Source organism: Microcebus murinus, unplaced genomic scaffold (assembly GCF_040939455.1).
Source record: "Microcebus murinus isolate Inina unplaced genomic scaffold, M.murinus_Inina_mat1.0 scaf005_hap2_Mmur4.0, whole genome shotgun sequence".
NCBI classification, from domain to species: Eukaryota; Metazoa; Chordata; class Mammalia; order Primates; family Cheirogaleidae; genus Microcebus; species Microcebus murinus.
The window spans coordinates 355,287-365,855 of NW_027438951.1; the positions used below are offsets into that span (position 1 = coordinate 355,287).

At 38.1% G+C, this 10,569-nt stretch overlaps 1 protein-coding gene across 4 annotated transcripts in view; it reads right to left on the minus strand.

Moving 5' to 3' along the window:
• The window catches only part of LOC105867622 (phosphatidylinositol-binding clathrin assembly protein), a 96,967-nt gene extending 87,552 nt beyond the window's left edge, over nucleotides 1-9,415 (minus strand). Inside the window, exon 1 of one of the 4 annotated variants that reach the window (XM_075999777.1) lies at nucleotides 174-9,415. In XM_075999777.1, coding sequence (XP_075855892.1) covers nucleotides 174-209 — 36 coding nt within the window. In that variant the 5' untranslated portion in view covers nucleotides 210-9,415. The remainder of the gene's footprint in view (nucleotides 1-173) is intronic. The other 3 variants (XM_075999774.1, XM_075999775.1, XM_075999776.1) reach the window with 3 other exon arrangements.
• Nucleotides 9,416-10,569: the final 1,154 nt, after the last annotated feature.

Below are 10,569 nucleotides of genomic sequence, written 5' to 3' on the forward strand. Positions count from 1 at the left end.
AATCAAAGATTACTAGAAGTGGCAATTCAAATTCCACCTCCTCCGGGTACGGGTAGAAGGGAGGAACTGGGGGGAGGGTGATTGGGAGGGAGCAGAGTAGGGTGCTGCCATTAGAGGTTCTTACCCATTCAGACCAAGCTAGCCCTGTGGCTGCCCACACCCGGCCCTCTCACCCGCCAGGTGTTTCGGCTCAGGCTCTGTCGGCTCATCGGTGGTTGCTCCGAGGGCAGCCTTGGATGCGGACGACCCCATGCGTGTGTGGCAGACCGCCAGCCGATAGGGTGATGGCTGCGGAGTCCGGTCCCTCCTCTTCCAGACCAGCGGGGACCGGTACCCCTAGGCAGGGGACTGGTAGCCTGGTGACAGACGAGGAGCCTGAGGTGACACAAAAAAGGCCTGGCCCGGCAGGTGGCCCTCACCAGGCGACCTTTTCTTCGTGCAGGCTGACGCAGACCTCCAGCATTGTGAGGTGGGATCTGAGGTCACGAGGCGCCAGAATTCTGCAAGAATGCCGGAAAAGATGGCCGCGGGGTCCAAGAAGGCGGGTACCAGTCAATTGCTGGGTTTCTGAGGACAGGATCTGGGCTCAGGTCCACTGCATCTCCAGGGGAGTGAAGGCAGACCGCTTACACAGTCCACTCTCAACGACAAATAAGCAACAATAATCTAATTGAATATTATGAGAAAGAGGAAGATGTTGGGGCTTCCAGATGAAAGGTGGAAATCTTCAGGTCTTAGGTAGTTAAGTGATCCCCCGACGGTTATGCCATTTACAAATATAGTTTTATATCTCCTTTCCAATTTGGATACCTTTTTCTTTTTTCCTAATTGCCCTAGCTAGAATCTCCAGTACAATATTGAAGTGGCAGAAATGGACATTTTTATCTGGATCCTGATCCTGATCTTATGCAGAAAGCATTCAGTCTTTCATCATTAAATATGATGTTAGCTGTGGGTTATTCATTTGGCCTTTATCAGGTTGAGGAAGTTCTTTTCTCATCCAAGTTTGAGTGTTTTTCTCCTGTAAGTATGTTGGCTTTTGTCAAATGCTCATCCTGCATTGAGTTGGTCATGTGGTTTTTGGCCTTTATTCTTTTAATATGGTGTATTACATTGATTGATTCTTGTCTGTTGAACCTATCTTGCATTCTTAGGATAATTCCCACATGGTAATGGGATATAATTCTTTTTATATGCTGCTGGATTACGTTTGCCAATATTCAGCTGAGGAATTTTGCATTTATGTTCATAAAGAATATTAGGGCCTAGTTTTCTTTTCTTGTAATGTCTTTGTCTGGTTTTGGTATCAGGGTAGTACTGGAATCATAGATTGCGTTGGGAAGTGTTTCCTCTTCTGTTTTTGAAGAGTTTGTAAATGATTGGTGTTAATTCTGAATTGGTATTAATTCAAAGAGTTAGTGGAATTCACCAGAGAAGCAATCTGGTCCTGGGCTTTTCTTGGTGGGAAATTTTAAAATTACTAAGTCAATTTCTTTACTTCTTATAGGTTTATTCATGTTTTTTATTTCTTGTTTGGTCAGTTTTGGTGGTTGGTGTGTTTCTAAAACTTTGTCTATTTCATCTATGTTATCTAACTTATTGGAATATGGTGGTTCACAGTTTTCCCCAATAATCTTTTTTCTTTTTGTAAGGTTGGTAGTGTCTCCTATTTCATTCCTAATTATAGAAATTTGAATCTTCTTTTTTTTTCATAGTCTAGCTAAAGGATTGTCAATTTTGTTGATCTTTTCAGAGATCCAACTTTTGGGTTTATTGATTTTTCTCTGTTGTTTTTCTGTTCTCTATGTCATTTATCACCACTCTAATCATTATTATATCCTTTCCTCTGCTAGTTGTGGGTTTAATTTGCTCTTCTTTTTCCAGTCGTTTGTGTGGTTTTTGGCCTTTATTCTTTTAATATGGTGTATTAAAGAAGGTAAAAAGTTGAGTTATTAATTTGAAATCTTTTCTCTCTTCTCTCCAGGCATTTTATAGCTATAAATTTCCCTCTCAACACTGCTTTCACTGAATCTCATAAATTTGGTATGTGCTCATTTTCATTCATCTCAAAAGTATTTTCCATTTTCCCTTGTGATTTCTTCTTTGACCCAATGGATATTTAGGAATGTGTTCCATTTTCACAAATTTGTTAATTTCTCAAATTTCCTTCTAATATTTATTTCTAATGTTATTCCATTGTAGCTAGAGAACATACATTGTATGATTCCAATCCTTTAAATTGATTGAGGCTTTTTTGTTATGGCCTAACATATGGTTTAACCTGGATAATATTTCTTGTGTAGTTGAGGAGAATGTGTATTCTGCTGATGTTGGATTATCTTAGAAGTTGTCTAGTAGGTCTAGTTGATAGTGTTATTCACTTCTTCTATTTCCTTGTTGATCTTCTAACCTAGTTGTTCTCTCCACTGTTGAAAGTGTGGTATTAACATCTCCAATACTCATTGTTGAACTATTTTTTCTTTCATTCTGTCAGGTTTTTCTTCATATATTTTGAGCTCTGTTACGTGCATATGTTTATAATGGTTAAATCTTCCTGCTAAATGAACCATTTTAACCATTTTAAATTTATAAAATGTGCTCTTTTTTTTAAATGTCTATTTTGTCTGATATTTATTTAGCCATTTCAGCTTTGATGGCTGTTTGCATGGTATATCTTTTCCTGTCTTTTTATTCTGTTTATTTGTATCTTTGAATCTAAAGTGTGTCCTATGAAAGCATACAGTTGGATCTTTTTTATGCATTCTAACAATTTCTTCCCTTTGATTTGATTAATTCAGTTATATTTAATGTGATTACTGATAAGCTAGGATTGATGTCTAGCATTTTGCTCTTTGTTTTCTATGTCTTGTGTGTTTTTTGATCTTATATTCCTCCATTACTGCCTTCTTTTGTGTTATATATTTTACAGTGTACCACCTTAATTCTCTTATTTATTTTTGAATTATTTCTTTAGTGGTTTCTCTGGTGATTATAATTAACATCTTATCTTAAAATCATCTAGCTTTAATACCAATATAATTTCAACTATATATAAAAAATTTACAATAAACTTCTATTCCCTTACCCCCCTTTTAGGTATTATTGTTATACATATTACATATTTTTACATTATGTGCCCATCAATACATACTATATTTATTGCTTTATGGATCTGTCCTCTATTAATAAATTAGGTAGAAGAAAAATGTCACAAAAATACATCACATTAATATTTCTAGGTTAGAGATTTAATATATTAATATTTGTTTTATATTTGTCTATGTAGTTACCCTTACCAGTGATCTTTATTTGTGGTTCTATATACATTTCAGGATTATTTTTTCTGTTTCTGTGAAGAATGTCATTGGTATTTTGGTGGGGATTACATTGAACCTGTAGATTGCTTTGGGTAGTATGGACATTTTAACAATATTAATTCTTCCAGTCCATGAGTATGGAATATCTTTCCATTTTTTGGTGTCATCTTCAATTACTTTCATCAATGTTTTATAGTTTTCATTATAGATCTGTCACTTCTTTGGTTAAGTTTATTCCTAGATATTTTATTTTATTTGTAGTTATCATCAATGGGATTACTTTCTCAGTTTCTTTTTTAGATTGTTTACTGTTGGCATATATAAATTCTACTAATTTTTGTATGTCGATGCTATATCCTGCAACTTTACTGAATTTGTTTATCAGTTCTAATAATATTTTTTGTGTGTAGAGGTTTTAGGTGTCTCTAGATATAAGATCAAATCATCCGCAAACAAGGGTAATTTGAGTTCCTTTCCAATTAGGATGCCCTTTATTTCTTCTTCTTGTCTGAATGTTCTAGCTAGAACTTCCAGTACTATGTTGAATAACAGGGGTGAAAGTGGACATCCTTGTTTTGTTCCAGATGTTAGAGGAAAGGCTTTCCATTTTTCCCCATTCAGTATGATAGTCGTTGTGGGTCTGTCATATATTGCTTTTATTATGTTAAGTTCCTTCTATACCCAGTTTTTTAAAGAGTTTTTATCATGAAGTGATGTTGAATTTTGTTGACAAAGTCATATGGTTTTTGTCCTTCCTTTTGTTGATATGATGTATCACATTGATTGATTTGCATATGTTGAACTATCCTGGCATCCCTGGCATGAATCTCATTCGATGATGATGAGTAATGTTTTTAATGTGTTGTTGAATTTGTTTTGCTGGCATTTTGTTGAGAATTTTTGCATGTATGTTCATCAGAGATGTTGGCCTGTAGTTTTCTTTTTTTGTTGTTGGGGTTTTTTTTTTGTCTGATTTTGGTATCAGGGTAATACAGGCCTCATAGGATGAGTTTGCGAGTATTCCCTCCTCCTGGAATTTTTGGAATAGTTTAAGTAAGATTGGTATTAGTTCTTCTTTGAAGGCTTGGTAGAATTCAGCAGTAAAGCCATTGCGGCCAGGCCTTTTCTCTGATGGGAGACTTTCCATTACTCCTTCTGTCTTGTTACTTATTATTGGTTTATTCTGGCTTCGGATTTCTTCCTGGTTCAATCTTGGTAGATTTTATGTGTCTAGCAATTTATCCATTTCGTCTAGGTTTTCCAACTTAGTGACTTACGGTTGCTCATAGTAGTCTCTAATGATCCTTTGAATTTCTGCAGTAACAGTTGTAATGTCTCCTTTTTCAACTCTGAACTCATTAATTTGAGTCATCTCTATTTTTTTAGTGTGGCAATTTTGGTTATCTTTTCAAAAAATCCATTTTATTTTTGTTTATCTTTTGTATTTTTTGGTTTCAGTTTCATTTATTTCTGTTCTGATCTTTATTATTTCTTTTCTTTTCTGTTTTTTGTTTTTTTTTATTTTATTTATTTATTTTTTTTTTTTTTGAGACAGAGTCTTACTTTGTTGCCCAGGCTAGAGTGAGTGCCATGGCATCATCCTAGCTCACAGCAACCTCAAACTTCTGGGCTCAAGCGATCCTACACTCTCAGCCTCCTGAGTAGCTGGGACTACAGGCATGTGCCACCATGCCTGGCTAACTTTTTCTATATATATATTTTTAGTTGGTCAATTCATTTATTTCTATTTTTAGTAGAGATGGGGTCTCCCTCAGGCTGGTTTTGAACTCCTGACCTTGAGCAATCCACCCGCCTTGGCCTCCCAGAGTGCTAGGATTATAGGCATGAGCTACCATGCCTGGCCTATTATTTCTTTTCTTCTACTAATTTTGGTTTGGTGTTTTTCTGGTTCTTTGAGATGCATCACTAGATTGTTTATTTGAAGCTTTTCTACTTGTTTAATGTAGACAGTTGTTGATATCAACTTTCCTCTTAGTTCTGCTTTTACTGTATCCCACAGGTTTGGATATGTTGTGCTTTCATTTTCATTTGTTTCGAGAAACTTTTAATTTCCTTCCTAATCTCTTCATTAACCCACTGTTCATTCAGGAGCATATTGTTTAATTTCCATATGTTTGTATATTTTCCAGTGTTCCTCTTGTTAACTGATCTCTAGTTTTGTTCTATTGTGGTTAGAGAAAATACTTGGTATGATGTCAGTGTTTTTTAATTCTTTAAGACTTGTTTTGTGGCCTAACATATGGTCTATCCTTGAGAATGATCCATGAGGTGAGGAGAACATGCATTCTGCAGCTGTTGGATAAAATGTCCTGTAAATATCTGTTAGGTCCATTTGGTCTATAGTGCAGATTAAATCCAGTGTGTTTTTTTTATTGATTTTCTTTCTGGATGCTCTGTCCCATGCTAAAAGTGGAGTGTTGAGGTCTCCAATGATTATCGTATTGGTGTCTGTCTCTCTTTTTAGCTCTGATAATATTTGCTTTATATATCTGGGTGCTCCAGTGTTGGGTGTATATATATTTAGAATTGTTATATCCTCTTGCTGAATTGACCGCTTTATCATTATATAATTACCTTCTTTGTCTCTTTTTACAGTTTTTGTCTTGAAAGCTATTTTATCTCATAGAAGTGTAGCTACTCCTTCCTGTTCTTTTTTGGTTTCCATTTGCATGGAGTATCTTTTCTCATCCCTTTGTTTTCAGTCTGTGTGTGTCTTTACAGGTGAAGTGTATTTCTTGCAGACAACACATGATTGGCTCTTGTTTTATTAATCCAGTCAGCCATTCTATGTCTTTTCACTGGAGAGTTTAGTCCATTCACATTCCATGTTATGATTGATAGGTAAGGACTTACTACTGCCATGTTGTTATTTGATTTGTGATTGTTTTGTAGTCTTCCTTTCCTCCTTCCCTCCCTCCCTGCCTTCCCTCCTTTCTTCCTTTGTTAAAGGTGATTTTTTTGTTCTGGTAGTGTGTTTTAATTTCTTGCTTTTTATTTTTTGTGTATCTGTTGTAGGTTTTTTTATTTGAGGTTACCATGAAGCTTGCAAAAACACTTTATAACCAATTATTTTAAACATATGACAACTCTGCTTACAAACAAACAAGCAAAGAGAAATCTAATGGAAATTTTACCCTTTATCTCCATCCACTCCCTACTTTTTAACTTTTTATTGTTTCCATCCATATCTTTTTATACAATCTATCTTTCAAAAAGTTGTTGTATCAAAAAAGTTATTTTTGAGTGGTTTGTTTATTCACTGCCGTTACAGCAATAGAGTATTGTATATTTGTGTAGTTACTGTTACCAGTGAGTGGTGTACCTTCAGATGATTTTTTATTGTGCATTAATATTATTTTCTTCAAATTGGAGAACTCCTTTTAGCATTTCTTATAGCACAGGTCTGGTGTTGATGACATCCCTCAGGTTTTGTATGTCTTGGAAAGTCTTTACTTCTCCTTCATGTTTGAAGGTTATTTTTGCAGGATATAATATTCTAGGGTTAAGTTTGTTTTTTTTCCCCCCTTAGCACTTTGAATATGTCATGCCACTGTCCTCTGGCCCGTAAAGTTTCCATTGAGAACTCTGTTGCCAAACCTATCGGAGCTCCTTTGTATGTTATTTTTTTTCTTTTTTCTTGCTTCCCTTAGGACCTTTTCTTTACCCATGACCTTTATAAGCTTGAATATTAAATCCCTGAGGTAGTCTTGTTTGGGTTAAGTCTTCTTGGTGTACCTGAACATTGATATCTTTCTTTAGGTTTAGAAAGTTCTCTGTTATTATTTCTTTGAATAAATTTTCTACCCCAATCTTTTTCTCTACCTCCTCTTTAAAACCAAAAACTCTTAGATTTGCCCCTTTGAGGCTATTTTTCTAGATCTTATATGCATGCTTCATTCTTATTATTTTTTTTTCTTTTTTCTCTTCTGACTGTGTATTTTCAAATAGCCTGTCTTTAAGCTAATTCTTTCTTCTGCTTGGTCAATTCTGCTGATGTGAGACTTTAATGCATTTCTCAGTTTTTCAGTTGAATTCTTAAGCTCCAGAATTTCTGATTGATTTATTCTTTACTATTTCAATCTCTTTGTTAAATTTTTCTGATAAGCTTCTGAATTCCTTCTCTGTGTTCTCTTGAAGTTCACTGAGCTTCTTCAGATCAGCTATTTTGAATTATTTGTCTGAAAGCTCATGTATCTCCATCACTGCAGGATTGGTCACTGGTAGCTTTTTTAGTTTGTTTGGTGAGCTCATGTTTTCCTGGATGTTCTTGATACTTGTGGATATTCATCAATGTCTGGGCATTGAAGACTTAGGTATTTATTTTAATCTTTATAGAACCCATCCTTCTTGAGAAGGCTTGCCAGGTATTCAAACTGAATTGAGTGTTGTGATCTAAGTCTTTGGTCACTGCAGATCGGCACTGGAAATGCCCCAAGCCCAGTAATGCTCTGACTCTTGCAGACTCCTGGTGGTACTGCCTTGGGGGATTTGGGTAAGATACCAGAGAATTCACTGGATTACCAGGCAAAGTCTCTCACTCTTTCCCCTCACTCTCTGTGCTGGGCTGCTACAGTCAGAGAAATGGTGATGTGGGCACTCCCTCATGGCCAGCAGTGCCAAGCCAGATGTGAAGCCAGCCCAGTCTCACCCAAAGCCTGTGGGGACTGTTGCCTGGCTATCTCTGATGTTTATTCCAAGCCCAAGGGCTCTTTAGTCAGCAGGTGTTGAATCCTGCCAGGACTGGATGAATTCCCTTCAGGACAGCATGTTTCCTTCTAGCCCAGGGTGGGTCCAGAAAATGCCATCCAGGAACCACGCTTGGATTCAGGGACTTCAGGAGTCTTCTTGGTACTTGATTTTACTGTGGCTCAGCTGGTACCCAAGTTGCAAAACAGAATCCTCTGAACTCTTCCCGTTCCTTTCCCCAAGTGGAAGAAGACTCTCCCTGAGCTGTACTGCCTGGAGTTTGGGGAGGGGTGACATAGGCACTGGCTTGGCCACCACTGATGTCTTACTGGGTCACATGCACCCCAAGTCCACTGTCTTGGAGCCAGCACAGCTACAGGAATTGCCCTAGGACTGCAGCCTTTGTGGCCTAACTGCCTTAGGAATTTAGTCCAGGCTCCGGGCTGCTTTTTGTCAGCCTGTGGTGGAAGTAGCCAGAAATTCGGTTTGTGGGCAGAAGATTTCCCTGTGGCTGGGCTGGTCTAAATGCTTCCTCTGTGGGCACCAGCAGAATTATTCCCTGTGCTGTGTTCCCTTGTGCCAGGGTGGTCCTGAGTTTCAATGCAAAGCCCCATGATCACTCCACCCTCCCTTTCCTGAGCACACAGATTCTCTCTCCATTTGGTGTGCTAACACTGCATGGCTAGGGGTTGGGCAAGGGGTGGTGTAGGCAATGCAAGATTTTCTTTTCTGTCCTCTTCAGTGCCTCCTTCCTTGATACAATGTTAAAACAAGGTAGCATGATCACTCACCTGATTTTCTGTTCTTCTGAAGGCGTTTGCCTGTGTGAATAGGTGTTCATTTTGGTGTTTGTGCAGAGCGTTGATCACTGGAGGGTTCTATTTGGCCATCTTGCTCTGCCCCTCCCTACTTTTTTGGATTTAAAAATTAGACATTTTGTTTTAGTTTTGTATTATGAAGGTAATATATGTTCATTTTAGAAATTCAAAAAATAGTTTATAGATTAATTCAAAGTAAAAAATAAGAGTCCTTCTCCCTGGCCTTAATCTCAGTCACCAAAGGTTATTATCCACTTATCATTTTCTCATGTAGCCTTCCAGAAAGTGTGCATTATTTGTAGAATTTAAAAGTTTGTTATAATTTTAAAATTACAAAAATGTTGGAGGAATAGTAGAAAGAACTTCCATGTACCCTTCAGATTATTCAATTGATAATATATTACCACATTTCTGCTTTATGTGTGTATCACCATTGTCATTAGGCTTTTTATGAACCATTTGGGGCCAAGCCACAGATATGATGCCCCTAATACTGCACCCATTGTGAGATACCCCATTGCCAGGGAGCCTCTTCTAGACTGCAGCTAACAGTTTTATATTCTGTAGCTATACACTGAGTGAGGCAGGGCAGAGAGCCTCAGACCTCATCAGAATCCAGGAGGCTGGGCGCGGTGGCTCACGCCTGTAATCCTAGCTCTCTGGGAGGCCGAGGCGGGCGGATTGCTCGAGTTCAGGAGTTCGAAACCAGCCTGAGCAAGAGCGAGACCCTGCCTCTACTATAAATAGAAAGAAATTAATTGGCCAACTAAAAATATATACACAAAATTAGCTGGGTATGGTGGCGCATGCCTGTAGTCCCAGCTACTCGGGAGGCTGAGGCAGGAGGATCGCTTGGGCCCAGGAGTTTGAGGTTGCTGTGAGCCAGGCTGACGCCACAGCACTTACTCTAGCCTGAGCAACAAAGCAAGACTCTGTCTCAAAAAAAAGTTAAGATACTGTACAAGAATGAAATGAAATGTTCAGAAATTAAAAAAAAAAAAAAAAAAGAATCCAGAAGGAGATGAGAAACTGTCTCATGACAGGCTCCCAGGGGAGATAAGGAGGTCAGAGTGAGATGGCCTTGAGGAAGCACCTCACAAGCCTCCCATTCTCTTGCGTTCTAAGAGGATCACAAGACATCCTGCCCAGACTCAGATAATATGCAATTCAAGCTTTGCTTGCATGGATATATGCATGCAAAGTCACAAGGGCGCCATGGCAGACCCATTCTCTACAAATCCAACTCTGACTTTTCAAATATTGAGCTAAGAATTCTCAAGAGCATAGACCACCCCATCAGATGCACTTTAATTAATTGCGCTTATAGGGGCCTTTACCAAATACATTCTGTTTTAGGGAACATAGGATGAGAATGACTGTTACTATGATTCTGTAGTATTGTGATCAGGTCCACTTGAAGGGTACATTTCAGCCAGGCTCCCCAACTGGAGCCAAGCCAGTTAAATATTTCATCAATCCAGGTGCAGTAAGGGATGTGACAGTTGCCCATAACCTGCTTTGACTGACCAGCAGGAAATCCAGGGCAATGTGTTATATTGTCCATTACCACTTACATTGGAGATTATACACCAGTTTGTGTGTGGCAGGTTAGTATAGGCCTGACATTCATATAAGTTGTGTGACTTCAACAGTGCCATTGTGCTGAGCTTGGATCAGCTTGGATCAGGGTCCAATTCTATTAAGTTTTTGTACAAAAGAGTTTTGTT